Source organism: Neopelma chrysocephalum, unplaced genomic scaffold (assembly GCF_003984885.1).
Source record: "Neopelma chrysocephalum unplaced genomic scaffold, ASM398488v2 Primary Assembly neopelma1_361, whole genome shotgun sequence".
Taxonomy (NCBI): domain Eukaryota; kingdom Metazoa; phylum Chordata; class Aves; order Passeriformes; family Pipridae; genus Neopelma; species Neopelma chrysocephalum.
In genome coordinates, this window is record NW_020898025.1 from 496,212 (window position 1) to 510,933 (window position 14,722).

General features: G+C 51.5%; 1 protein-coding gene across 1 annotated transcript in view; it reads right to left on the minus strand.

Annotated features, from left to right (window-relative positions):
• Positions 1 to 432: 432 nt before the first annotated feature.
• The window catches only part of RUNX3 (runt related transcription factor 3), a 38,892-nt gene continuing 24,602 nt past the window's right edge, over positions 433 to 14,722 (minus strand). The window contains exon 5 of the mRNA XM_027706060.1: positions 433 to 3,700. Coding sequence (XP_027561861.1) covers positions 3,177 to 3,700 — 524 coding nt within the window. The 3' untranslated portion in view covers positions 433 to 3,176. The remainder of the gene's footprint in view (positions 3,701 to 14,722) is intronic.

A 14,722-nucleotide genomic window follows, 5' to 3' on the forward strand; every position in this document is an offset into this window, starting at 1 on the left:
AAACACCAGATCTGGGCACCGTGGTGCTCAAAGAGGTGCCAAAATTAGACCCTGGAGAAAAAGTAGCGTGAGGAACCTTCCTCTGCAGCAGGGCACAGACCTGCTCCCCGCAGCGAGAAGTGAGCAGGCGGAAGGCACCGGGGAGACTTGTAACCATACGTTTATTATTCCACATGGAAAGTCATTAACATGATTACATGGAGGCCTGGCTCTATAATCACGTACATTGGATAAGAACATCGACACCGATACCAGAGAAGCAGAACTGACCACTGTGCCATGGCTTCGACCCCACGCCATCCCCACCCGCTCCCGACAGAGCCCGACTGTTCTCAGGGAAGTCACAGCTTCTTCCAATGACTTCAACAGGAGCAGACCCTCCTCTTCCTCTCCCTCCCCGCCCCCCCCCCTCCCCAGTGACAAGTGCTACAAGTTAAAAAGTTGGGCTACATATTAAATATAGGGCATTACCTTCAAGTAGGGCTGGTATATTACACAAATAACCACATTTTTTGGTATCACTAGCTTTTTTTTTTTAATGTCCACTGTAAGACACCATTAAAAAAACCAAAAACTTCAGCCTTCTTTATCTACAAAGATCTTTGTTCTCATCTCCTTAGTCTGGTGTTATTTTACCCTGCACGTACAAGTATTAGAAGCATTATTAAGAATCGTATCCTTCAACACACTTAAGAATTATATTATTATAACAAATAAGACCAAAAATTAGATTTTATAGTTAAATATTCTGTGAGCCAGACAAAGGGGTTTTACTGTACAAGCGATTGTGCATTTTTTAAAAAAGCAAATTATAGTGCAAAGCAAAAAACATTGGCCTGTCTCATGACCATTTGCATACAACAGAGGTGCATCTATTTACACCTTCACATGACAATATGTCATAAAAACAACATTGTTGCCATTCTTATTATTTTCTCTTTTAAAATTCATTACGAACAGTCTTAAATTAACCTAGTACTACGAATGCCTTGTTTCCTTTGTGCTTTCAATCAGTGGATGACAAATGTAAATGCATCAAACACAGGCTGCCGTGGTCCAGTTCCAGAGCCGGCGAGCGCCGGCACGGTGCCTGCTGGCGCTAAGGCAAGTGAAGGTTGCAGTTTTGCTGGGGTAAGGCTTTTTATTTTTATTATTATCATCATTATCATTATTATTATTATTTAAAAGAGTTGTTCTTCTTGTTGCTTATTGAACTCATGAGTGGTCATCGCAGCTTTCCAACTAAGCCAGGATGTCTTGCTCCAGTCTCGACGTGGTAGTGCAATTACAACGCTCTGTGCCTCGACCGAGGGCTGACAAGCTGCCAACTGAGATTTGGGGACAGGTGACGTGGCTGTGATGGTGTGACCGAGGCAGAGGGGCCCAGGGGGGCAGCTACAGGGTTTCAATTTTCGGATGTTCATGGTAAAAAATTAAAAGACAAAGGCTCGGTTACTGGTGGTGCTGGGGGCTGGGGCTGTCCGTGTCCCCGCGCTGCAGGGGAGGCTCTGGAGGGCAGTGGGTACTGCAGTTACACATTCCCCAGGAACCCATCCACACACCCTCAGCCCTGCCAGGGTAGGGAATCATGAATCCAGCCCCAATTCCCATGCCAGCAGAAAGCCCAGCTGGCTTGCAGGAGGTGACAAGCCCTGCATTGTGCATCAGAGCCAAACCACTGACCCCGGCTTGGAGGAGCCCAGACGGCCTCTCCAGCTGCCTACGACCTCCATTATGGCCCTGTTTGGTTGCAATGTCTTTGGTATCAGCTACAAGGGTGCCTGGGAGAGCTGGTTCCTCCAAATGCCACAAGATGCAACCAGTCATTGATGGGCTGATAGTACCTTCAGTGGCCCTTCTTCAGCTTATTCATCTACAGCAAGATACCCCATGCTCTGGGTCACCTGAGGGGAAGGGAAGGAGGGTGAGGGGATGGAAAAGACTAGATAACATCACTTCACAATATTCCCAACCACCAAGTGTAGAAAGTGCTCCTTTCTCCAAATCTCAGTTAGAGCTTTCAGCGTGAACCGACAAGTGTAAGTCAAAATAAAAAGTCATCGTGTCAATCCACTCTGGGTGAAAACGTGGGAAAGAATCATAACAGAGTGATGATGCTTTGCCACCAGCTGCATGTGTTGCCACTCAGAGAGGAGGAAAGAAGACCCGGAGAGCAGTGGCAAGCACATGCCAAAGGCCCCCAAGTCTCTTTTGCAGCTAACGCGCTTGGAAGTGCATCTCATCCGTCTTGGATTGTCCTGAATGCCACCTTCACTTCAGCCACCATCACTGAGATCTGCTAAGAGGAGCAAAGAACTGAGTGGTGAGGTCAGGACAGAAGAGCAAACAAAACAAAACAAAACACGTCGCGTAAAAAGTACATCTCGTGTGTAAACATAGAGAAAAGGGGCCCGTCAGGCACGGGATCAGCCACGTTACTGTTTTAAAAGTGACGACAATGACAAAAAAATGAACAATACAACCTCTGTCGCCAACAGCAAATAATAATAATAATAATAATAATCACATCACAGCTCCTGTTCACGTGGCTGACGCCGGCGCAGCCCCGCCGTGCCCGATCCCCACGGTTGTGCTGTAAACCCGACTGCTCTGGCGTCGTTCCGGAGCTCTTTGGTGGTCAGGGACCCTACACCAGTGGGAAGGGAAGGAGAAGAGACAATGGGATTTTTTTTTTTCTTTTTTTTTTTTTCCCCTCCTTTTTTCTTTTTTTTTCTCAGTTCAGTCCTCTTGCGCTGGCAGAGAGACGGTTTGGGCAACTCCCTGGTCTTTTCTCTTCTCTGAACCATTCTGAAGGGTGAAGCTTTTCTTCACTCTTTTTGAGGGGAAGAGGTGTGAGTGAGATGACTGAGAAGTGTTCTGTGAGTAACAAACATCTGATTCCACATGTCCTTTTTTTTTTCCCCCCTATGTACAATCCACATATTTAAGACACACAAAAGGAACCACATCAAGCCTCGTGGATGTTCATCTTGAAATGTAACGTAGGTCCTGGTCCGTCTTTGCTTGATGTTTGCCCGTGCTTGCATGCAGAGGATCCTGGTTTGCTTTTGGTTTGGGAGGCTTTGGTTTAGGCATCACTTTGCTCTGGTCACTACCAAAAGGAGCAAAAGGTGGCTGATTGAGTTAAAAGACATCGGCGCACAGCCGAGTTCCTCCTAGTAGGGTCTCCAGACCGACTCATCCATCCTCCCAGTAGTCGTCATGGTCGTGGGTGAGTTACTGTGGCTCCCGTCCGCATCCACCCCGTCGTTCTGATTGCCCAGGGTGGGATTCATTAGGTTGTTCCCCGCTGAGGCGCTTGTGCAGGACGAGAGCATCCGGGTGGGCGAGCGCTCGCCGCCCGCCACCATGGAGAACTGGTAGGAGCCCGAGGACGTGCCGTAGTACAAATGGTACGGAGAGGGGTTGGCCTGGAAGGGTCCGCTCTGGTTCTGCGTGGAGCCGGGGTAGGGGGGCGGCAGGTAGGTGTGGTGGAAGCGCGTCGTGGTGGGCATGCTGGTCATGCTGATGCCCCCGATGCCCGTGGCCGAGGGGGTGGCGGTGTACGGGAAGGCGGCGGACATGGCGCCGGGATAATGCATCCGTGGGTCGGAGAACCTGGTCTCGGTGAGCGCCGGCAGCGTCGGGAAGGAGCGGTCGAACTGCCGGGGGTCAGAGAAGGGGCTCAGGTCTGACGTGCCTGTTGGGGTGAGGAAAGAAAGAGGGTGCTTAGAGCACTGTCCTTGAGAGTTTGTCCTACAGCCCCCTGCCTTAGGAATTAAAGTCAGAAGGAAAAGCATCTCCTGGATCTGCCAGGGAAGAGAGCTGGGGGACTTAAATAAAAAGAAAATTAAAAAAAAAAAATCCCAAACCCATTTGTTTAAGTTGTTCCCATTTCCTGTCCTCAAATTTGTTGTTTCCTATCCAAGAAGGGACACGACTAAGCTGAGCTTCTCTAAAGGGTCTATTCATCTCCGGCAGATTAAAAAAACACACCCCGTAAACACAGAAAAAAAATGTTTAGCCATTACATCAGCTGTGTAGTAAATAAATGGATGCAGGCCCCAGACGGCCGGTCCCTGGGATCCTCTGTGGTGTATATACACATACACGGAGACAGGGAGGAAAAGCTGGAGCCCAGACCAGCCTGCTAAGCCTTCTTGTGGGTGGCCTGTTCGTGCTGATACCATCAGGGGATGGAGCTGATAAACACACAGTTGAAAACTCCCAAGCTAGGAGCCACAATATCCCTCTGCTTGAGTTCTCTGTGTATTTTTCTCCTTCCAAGAGGATAAAGAGAGTGAGAAATTCAGGCTTTCTTCTGCTGGGGGAAGGGAGACTCGGGGCAGCGCAGCGGGGACGTTACCCAGCTCCACTGGATGCTGGAGCCCCCCACGCCTTTTCTTGGGGGATCTAAAAACAAAGGGGGTCACAGTCAGCTTGGAACTGGAGAGGGACCTTTGCTCAGTGCTCTTGGATCCCGTCCTCCTGTGGGGAGCCCAGGTTAGAGGTGGGAATCCACACCAGCAGATGCTTTAAGGACCTCAAGGCCTTCCTGTGGTTTTCTCAGCTGTCCCAAGGCCGGTGCCATTCCTTAAAAAGCCCAGAAACCTCCGGCCTTGGTGCATCAAGACAGACAGAAATGAGTTTTGCTCTCCAAAGAGAGAAGCAAAACCTCTGTACTTGAGACCTCCACAGCCCAGGCCAAGCTCCAGCACTGGGTCTGCAGAGGGCACGTCTAGAAACACTGTGACTGCACCTTCCTCAGCCTTGTAACACTCCTTGTGAGATGAAAATCTCTTGAAAGAGCAATTCTAACCCAAAGCTGATGCACTGAGCTCAAAGCCCTGCCCAGCTGGAGGTGGCTCTCCATCCTTTCTGATTACTCCCAAGACCCCTATTTTTCCCTTGTTAAAAGCAAGGCTTTGGTAGTGGAATCCAGCCCCAGTGAGTTTTTTTGGTCACATCAGCTGGATTTTGAATCACTCGGAGCAAGAGAAGGTGAGGTGAGTATGCTAAACATGCTTGTTGGGTTTGGATATGCATATACATACAAACTCACATTCATAGGGTTGGGTGTCTGCTCTGCGTGCACAGGGATGTGTGTTTTATATATATATTTATTACAATGAAGCATTTTTACCTTCTCAGGGCTGGAGTTTCAGGCCCTGAAGCATTTCCCCAGGAAAAAACACTTCGGCTAATCCCTTCCAGCTACCTGGTGACACGGGCACGCTCTGGAGGGGCAGGTAGGGAGGGGATTTGATCTGAACCCTCTTTCTAATCCCGGGTGAGTCCTTCAGCCACCGGCCGCTGGAAGGAGGAGGGGGGAGGAGGTTCCTCCCTCCCCTGCAGCCCTTTTGCGGGCGATCGGCAGCGCCTGCCTTCCCACGCAGGCTCCACGGAGGGGAAAGGCGGGGGAGCACCTGGTTTGTGAACGTGGCTGTGGCTTTGGTGCGAGATAAGAGAGGAGCAGCCCTAAGCTGTCACAAACCACACTGCTCTGCTGGAAAAGCCGACTGTGGAAGCGGCTGCCTGGCCGCAGGGTTGTCCTTGCTCCACGCCGTGTGCAGGGGTAGCGTGCTCGGGCTGGCTGGAAAAGCTGTGAAAAGTGCTCAGAACTGACCAAGCCGACCTGATTTCACATGCCAGCAGGACGCTCTGCCCCATCCCAAAGCCAGGCTGCTGCAACAGCAGCACCAAAATACTGTCAGGCACCGGGAGCTGAGGTTTGGAGACCAGCTCTGCAAGAAGCAGCTTGACCAGAGCCTGTAGCTTTAGCAATCCAGCAGCATCACAGCACGAGGTGGGACCATGGGACAAAAATCCTGGCTGAAGGCGGACTGGAAAGAAAAAGTGCTATTTTCTGAACAAAATGCTTCCCCTTACATGCAGCAGCTCTGCCACTGCTGGTTTGCCATACACTGCGAAAAAAGCAGCCTCCAAACCCCCCCAGTCCCCAGAAAACCCAGACTGGCGCTTGCTGCCTTCCCAGATGACAATCTCCAGCGCTCAGACCGTGCTCCTTCGTTAGTTTTCACAGGCCCATAAATAATATTCCATAAAATGCAAATCGAAATCAAACCTAAGTGCTCAGGGCACATTTCCCTTTTCCTCTATAACACACTCAAAGGTTTGTTGTTTTTTTTTTAGAGGCTGCGTTTTATTGGCCTGAATTTGCACCGTTTGGCAATGGGTCCTTGCTACTAATTCAGACAGGAGTGTGTAAGAGTGTTCATTACAGGCTGTGTGTGTGAGGAGCAAAGCACAGCGATGCCGTGGGGTCTGGAGGCACTCAGCTATCACCTGAAAAACACGGGTGGGCAGCGAGGGAGCTCTGCCAGGGTCTGATCCTGGACAGAGGGCACTCCGCAGGCTTGGGATCTGTGAATTTGGAACGTGAATCCGTGAGAAAGCAAATCCCTCAGTGCAAACCCTCGGTGTGAATCCACATCCAGCAGAGCCACGGGGCATCCAGCCGCCGTGACCAGCCCGCTTTCATCTCCGCCGGCCTTGGGCTCCAAAGTCTGGCCCAGAATAGAGCTCCGGCTCTCCCCAACCAGTCTGAGGCTAAAAATAAACCCCCAAACCACCTCAAAAACAAAACCCCATTTGTGTATTTTGCCGCTGTGTTATCTGGGTGTGTATGTATGTGTGTGTGTGTGTGTGGGGGGGGGTTCAGCCTTGCAGACACCGGGCTGTGCCTCTGTATAACGCCGGACTCTGTTCCGCCATGGCCCCCCCCGGTAGGGACAAGCTCCGCACCGCGGCACCCCGGCGGGAGAGCGGTTCCCCCCGGGGGGCTCCTGGTCCTCCTTGTCGCCCACGGCCCGGCCCAGGTCGCCCCTGGCCCTCGGGGGTCGGCGGTGGCCCCGGTGGTCCCGCCGCCAGCAGGGGGCGGGTGCGGGCGGGCGGTGGCGGCGGGAGGGAGGGAGGGAGGGAGGCGGCCGCTAGAGGGGGTTCCGCCATCGCCTCAGCGCTGTCACCGCGCGAACGCCCCTCCATCTCGGGCACTTCGCCGCAGGGTTACCCATCCATCCCGTCTCCTTCACCTCACGACAGCCCCCCCTTCCATCTCGGTCTTCGCCTCAGGGTTTCACCCCTCCGTCCCGTCTCATTCTCCTCAGGGCTGCCCCTCCGTCTCGGCCGCTGCACCTCCACCTCAGCGCTGTCGCTTCACAACTGCCGCTTCCGTCTTGGTCCTCACCTCAGGGCTGCCCCTCCGTCTTGGTCCTTGCTCAAGGTTTTGCCTCCATCCCGTCTCCTTCATCTCGGAGCTGCCCCTCCATCTTGACTCCCTCACCTCAGGGCTGCCCCTCCATCTCAGTCCTTGTCTCAGGATTTCCCCTTCATCCCATCTCCTTCACTTCACAACTGCCCCTCCATCTCAGCACTGTCACCTCACAACTGTCCCTCCATCTTGGTCCTCACCACAGGGTTTCTCCTCCATCCCATCTCAGAGCTGCCACTCCATCTTGGCTCTCTCATCTCAGGGCTGCCCCTCTAGCTCAACCCTTAGCTTAAGGTTTCCCCTCCATCCTGTCTTCTCCACCTCATGCCCACCCCTCCACCTGAGTGCCCTCACCTCAGAGCTGCCCCTACATCTTGGCCCTCGCCTCAGGGTTTCCCCTCCATCCCATCTCATTCACCTCACAACCGCCCCTCCATCTTGGCTCCCTCCCCTCAGGGCTGCAATGGATCCACACAGATTGCAACCACACAGCCCCGTTCCCACTGCCCTGGCCGGGGGCATCATCCCTCCTGCCCTGCTTCCGAGGAGATCTCCGCTGAAACAGCCCCAGCAAGGTCCAAATAAAACATCGCCATTAACACCCCCCCATAACCACTTAACTCCGGCACACTCAGCCAGAATCAAACAGCAACCTGGAGCGAGCAACATGCTGAGAAAATGCCGGGGAAGAAGGAGTGGGTGAAGCTGCACCCTTGGACCCCACATTCCCTTAGAAATCACAGCTGAAAATGGGCTTTAAAAGCCCCATCTCACTGTCCCCTTCCCCGGTGCATCTCACACACATCTGCTCCATAGTTCTGCCTCCGAGGATTTACTACAGTTTCCCTCTCTTACTCGCCGTCCAGCCCCCATTTGCTTTTTTGGACCCTGGCAATCTGAGCCTGAGTATTTCAGTTGTCCAGTTGCCAATCAAAATATTTGAAGGAAATGTTTATTTTCTTCTCGAAATCACACCAGCTGCTGCACTAACTGAATAAGCCCATTTAGCTGTAAGAATTTAACCATTGTAAGAGTGAATTGAGTCCCCCAACTACTCCAAAATCTGACCCAATCTATCAGCGGAAATGTCAATGTTTTGGATGGGAGTTTGGGGAAGTGTGGAATGTGTATTAAATAAAAGCCATGTAAAGGTCAAAGCCCTGATTAGTAATGCCACTGTGTCCTCCTTAGGGCTGAGCTGCCCAGGGGACCTTGGAGGCCAGGACACACCCTGTGATTTAATTGTGCAGCTGCAATTTGCACCTTTCAAGGACCCCCAAGTCCTCCTGCACGTGGAGCTGGATAGAAACAGGCTTTGAAAGCTGCTCTGCCCCTTTCCAGATAAAACAACAGCGTTCCAGTGACACAGCAGCTTTCTCTCCACCTCGGAGATAAAACAGGTCTTTTCTTGGGTGGATGGTGAGGAGATAAATGTGAAGAGACGCCCCTGAGCCTGTGCGGCGATGGGGCCAAACCTCAGCTGGTTCATGGTGGCAAGGGCTGGTCACGAGCGTGGAGGTGGGGAAGCTGGTTCATGAGGCTGCCGACCACAGAGGTTTCTCTGGGTGTGTTCAGCCGCCTCCCTTAAGACCATGTTGGTTTGGGAGCTGCTTTGGATGGAGTGGAACTGGTCCCTGAACCCCTGCTGGGTCAGGACTGGTGGATCTCCTCAGAGTTCCCTGGAGGCCTTTGAGGAGATGAGGCAATGGGCCCTGCAAAAGGTTTTAGGGATGGATGTGCATCCTTCCCAGCAGAACAGTGGGTGCTTCCACTACCTCCTCCTCCAGGAAAACAGATGTTCTGTGTGGAGAGAGGAAAGGGTGGCAAAAGCAACATCAGGACCTCCTCAATGCTACAGCCTGGAAAGGGCTTTGAGTGACACCTAAACAACCAGCTCACCCAGGGCATGTGTCAGAGCACAGCACCAGGGCCCGATGGACAGGAGGAGATTATCAGATCATCTGGGGCCGGGCAGCGACGTGTGGAATCTGAGCAGCTCCACGGCACCCAAGATATCACTCTCTGGTCCCCATCTCAGAGATCTGCGGAATATTCAGTGGCTGATGAATCCAGTCAGCAATAAACTTAACCCATTGTGTGTATATTACACAACACACACACATACTCATAGTGTGCGATACACACGGAGAATAAAGGAAATGTAAAGGGAACTTGATAGTGTGGCTCTCTCCAAGTGGACAGAATATAAAATATCTTCAGCATGGTCATATATCACTGTTTCAATTCTATGCATATATGTGCCTTGCAAAATCGTCATGAAAAATCAACCCTGGGGGAAAAAAACCCTCCTTTCCTGTCTTATGCCACGATGATTGACAACTGTGTAAACATTAATGATACCTTATGCTTCTGTATATAATAGCCATGCACGTGTGAGACAGAGCGGGGACAGACGTTCTCACTCTGTATATACCTTTGGCTGTTTTTTCTCTGCAGATTTCTGTGATATTTGGACCTCCAGGTCATCTTTTAGCATTTTTCTGCCCTCTCTTCCTCTCTGCTTCCTTCCCCTGGTCACAACGGCTCCATCTGGGAGCACGGAAAGGCAGGTGGCCAGAGAAGGAGACAATCTGCACGGGAGGCATTTGATGTGTGAAGCCCCAGCTCATCTCTAGAGAAGGCGCCGCTCTCCTCCCCACCCACGCATGCAGGCGCGCTCTCACGCCTCTGTCACGTATGTTAACAAGTTCACTTGTTTCCAAGTCAGAGCCAACTAAAAAAGAAAACGGCCCCTTCCTCCCACCCCACGTAAAATAGAGCAAAATATATTTTGGGGGAGGAGGGGAGGTGTTGAAAAAAAATGAGGGTGTGAACGGCATCCGTTGTTACACGCCCATGGAGCACTGTTCTGTATCTGATAGAACCAGCTCACAAACTGGGTGCAAGGACTTCCTTTGCAGAGTTTGAAAAAAAAAAACAAAACCAAACCCCAAACCAAAACACAACAACACACACGGCCTTATCACAGCATCGCCAGGCACCACCTCAAGATTGCCAAGCACGTTTGCTGCTCAATTCTCCTCAAATGCCATGTGCCGCCGTGCAGACACACACGTGGCCCCCAGACCTACCCCATGAGCAGCACAAAGCTCTGCTCCTCTGTCCTCTCCCAGTGCTTTCAATCCGATCCCAAATATGCTGGGCAGCAGCCTCCTGGTCTATGCAGGCAGGGCAGGGAAATTCCCAGGTATTCCCAGCCCGGTGAATCATGCACTGCATCTCAACCTCCTTGCAAACCTTTCCAGGCCCATTGGGATGCTCCCAGCCATTTGCTGGACCCATCCTGCCCTGCTGGGGAGGACCCTGCTTCTAACTTCCAGTCTGAATTTATCCAGGGCCAATTCAACCCCATCTCCTGTGCCAGCAGTGTCCTCCACAGCTTACATTAGCTCCTCTCCCTCCCCGATGTTTACCCCCTCGATGTATTTACACAGAGCAATCAGCTCCGCTCCCAGCCTGCCCTTTGCTAGACTAAACAAGCCCAGCTCTCCATGCTTCCTCTCCCGCCACAGCCTCTCTCTTCCTCTCACCATCCCAGAGCCCTCTGCCCGCATCCCCCTGTCCTGCACCAGGCTCCGTTCCCGCCGCTCCATCCCGCAGAGCTAATGAATAAGCTAACGGTGCTAATTGGAGCGGGTGGGTGGGCTGAACGGGAAACGCTCCCGTGATCGCAGCCACTCCCTCTGGCCTGCCTGCGCTTTGCTCTTTACCTGTATTCAAAGGGTATTAAAAAAAAATTAACAAGCCCTGACTACATAAAAGGAAGCTGCTGAATTTACAACCCAGCCTGCAGCTAGACCACCTTGCCTGCCGAGCAGGTTTAGACCAGGCCAAGTCTGCCATGGGAAACCCACTGACAAGGGAGGCTGAGGGGTGTTGGGAGAGGGGGATCCAGCCCTGTTTGTGCTGGGCTGCGCTGCAGCAACATCCCTGTAATGTGGGCACTGCCCTCCTGCAGCAGCACCCTGGGCTGGGGGCTCCCCTCCTGCACTCTGCGGATCCCAGCACATCCGAAAATCCCGTGCCAGAGGCAGGATGGCACCCCTGGAGCCTGAGGCAAATGCAGCAGGGCTCCTTGTAATCTCATCTGCTATTTTGTGGGAACTGCAGCACTTCAGCCCCCTGAGCTGTGGCTGGGAGACCGAGGCGGCTGCACGTCAGCGGCAAACGCAGCGGTCACGGGTGCCTGAGCTCTCTCTCGGGGGAAGCTCCTGTCCAGCACCAGTCTGTGGTTCATCTTTGACAGTTACACACCAAATTCATCTAAGGGACATCGCAAGCGTAAATGAAAGGAGCAGAAAAGCAGTTTAAAGATAGACACAGAAGCCTGAAAGCAGGCAGGAAACCCATCTTGAGCGTGTTCCTTCCTTTGAGGCTGAAGCTGAATCCCACAATATGTTTTCTTCCCACTAATGCTTGCCTAGCTTCCTTTGGAAACAATTTAGTCTCTGCCCATGGTAGAATGTTTTTATCCATTAAGAAACGGATATTTTAAAGAAACCATAAGTCAATCTGGACAGGGATTAGGAAGCAGCAATTCAGTGTATTTGCTGGGCCCATAATTCAGGACTTAACCTCAGAGCAGCCACGTTGCATTTCGGAAACAATAGGGCACTCGCTGCCTATGCCAAGAGGCTTCTTAAAAGTAATGTAATACTTTAAAACTGTATATTTAAAAAGCAAAAGAGAGAGAGAGATTTTACTTTAAATGCATACGATGAAGCATTCCGCTGATGACTGGCCCTAAGTAATGGACTGGGAGTGAAGCTGGTTAAAGCTGAGCAGTTTCCAGATCAGGAGAGCTGAAGCTCTTCACCAGCAAACACGTCTCCCGAAAACCATTGAGCAGACAGTAAAGCTAGGAGAGGCAGGACGGAGCATGCAAAAGGATCCAGAGTTTACTGTTCTCTCTGTGAAGTCAAGGGAGTTTGGTTTCGCTGGAGCAAGGGGACGTTAAGTGCATTAATGAAAACAGCTCGCTCTGGTACCGAGTAGATCAAATTTAAAATCACTTTGCAATTGTCCTCGTGTACGCAAGGCCCCTACATGTTGCTGGACAATGCACACAATTGCTTTTGAGTGATTGAAGATGTTTCCACCACAGAGTGAGAACACAGGCCCGGCTGTGTGGGCGGTCCTGCTCTGCTGCGGTGGGAATAAAATGGTTCAGCATGAACCGCTGCAGAAACACTGGCGAGGGCGAAGCGCCGCGCGGAGAACCGGGGGCTTCTCCCCTGGAGGACGTGTGTCTGTCACCATCCTGCCTCCCCAGAGCAAGGGGGCCCCGAGAAGCAGCTGAAGGCAGACAGAAGCAAGTTCCTTTAACATCTTACTTCGCTTTTGGGAGCTACTTGATTTTTTTAAGCTAGAAGGTGAAACTCGGAATAAGGCGAGTGCGCAAGGCTCTGGCTCTGCGTGCCCTGTAATAAGGAACCATTTCGAGCCATCCTAATGACAGCTTGGTGTCTCGCTGAGGAGATGGCAGAGCTGGGATTTCAAAACCTCGGATTTTCCAGACCTCACTGGAGAAGCATTGGGCCAAATCCTCAACAGAGGCAAACGGCTCTGCTCGGCTGAAGCCAGGGAAGCCGTGCTGGATGATGATGAGGGTCTGCCCAGCTACTGGGCCAGACTGTCATCACAGCCACACCGGTTTGAACCCAGAATTACCCTATTGACCCACCAAAGCAGTGCAAGTGGGAATGAAATCTGGTGTGTGGAGGGTTGTAAATGTCAATTCTGTTGGGGACAGGCGTAGGAAGGGATGGATTCTCTGCTCATCTGAGCGGGACAAGGCAAGGCTGAAGCCACTGAGATACCCTGATGCTGGGCATGGGGAACCAGCACAAGAGCAGGATGTGACCTGCTTGGCCACAGAGCTGCGCACGCTCTCCTCCCATGTTTCCTGGCATGTCCTTCAGAAACAATCAGTTTTCTCTTACCGGGAGGTTTTTGGTTTTGAGACCATTTAACCTCAGGACGATCATTTTACATGGGGGCTATTTATAACCTCCAGGGGCTGCTTTACTGAAAGCCTCTGCGAATGGCTGAGGGCCAGACTCTTCTCCCACTTACACCAGCGTCCTTGCCGTGATCTCCACTGGCCATGGCCCTCACTCGTGAGGAGGAAAGATTGGACCAGGCCAGAGCAAACACACCTCCAAAGAACCCCAGTTCCTCCCAAAGATAAACACTGTCTCCTACGTGCCTTTCTGCCTTAAAACCCAAGCTTCACGTGCTGTATTTCAGGGATTTGAGGTGCCGGAATCCCCCCTCAGCGGCCAAGGCTGTTTCTGAGCATCTCAGCTCCCAGCCTGGTTTCGCCAGAAGCGGATTAGGAAGCATTTGTGCAAACTGCTTGGTCAGCAGAACTGGGAGGCCAACCACCTCCAGCACATGAGCAGAGGGCTGCTGGGCACCGGTGGAGGGAAAACCTGCTCCTCTGGCCCCCTTTCAATCCCCACACGGGGATGCTAAAAACATTATGGTTGGGAAGCACCCACATAAAGGATAGTGGGGGCCGGATGGACTCCAGCCTGTCCCTCCTAACCGGTATCTCGTTATGCTTTTCACTAATCGGCTTCTCATGTGTGTTACCCAAGAACGTGCCAAGTCGTGAGAATTACAGGCCTGTTAACTCCTGTGTTATTCTTGGCATGGGCCGGGCTCCACTTGCTCGGGTAAAAATTATGATCTTTGTGAATAAGCCGTGTGTGTGTGCGAGAGAAAGAGGGTTGTATTTTTTTAAAATTATGATTATGATTGGTTATAGCCAGCGTTGTGTCAAAAGGACAGGGCTGAGATTAAAAATACTGAGCTGATCCTGCTCCCAGCTACGCTGGTAAGAACCCACAGTCATTTTAAGACAGTTCCTCAACTTGGGAACAAGGGAGCCAAGAGCAGAGCGTGCACGAACCGCCTTTTGCAGCATTCCTGGTAGTTTGGATTCACTCCGCAGGAATGATTTTAGATGGCTAATTTTGTGTGTCTCCACTCCTGCTGTCACTTGACATTTGGGAATTTGGCACGGACGGCAGCTTGTGGCCAATTTCATTTTTTTTCTCCTTGGATTTGTGTCATCACCTGATCCCTTGCTCCAAACGACGCTCTTTGGGTTTCTGGCACCACATGGGGTTGTGCTAATTTAAAATACAAATCTTTTTTTCTTCCCCAAGAATCTCTTTCTTTATGACGCAGCCAACGGGATGAGCCTAGAAAACTCTTTCTCTCTCTCTCTCTCTCTTGTTTTTTTTAAGCAAAAATTAAATGATAATCCTACACAAAATGCCCGCGTTCTTCTCATAAACCATGCTAATATCAATGAAAATTCCAAGCATGGAGATTTGCATTTCAATGAGAAATAAATTAAATTTTCACTGCAATTTTGGGTTGGGAGGAGCGGGGCAGCTTTTACCGTTCAAGTAACGTTTTCAAACATGTTTTTGCACCCGAGACACCCTCCTTGCCAAT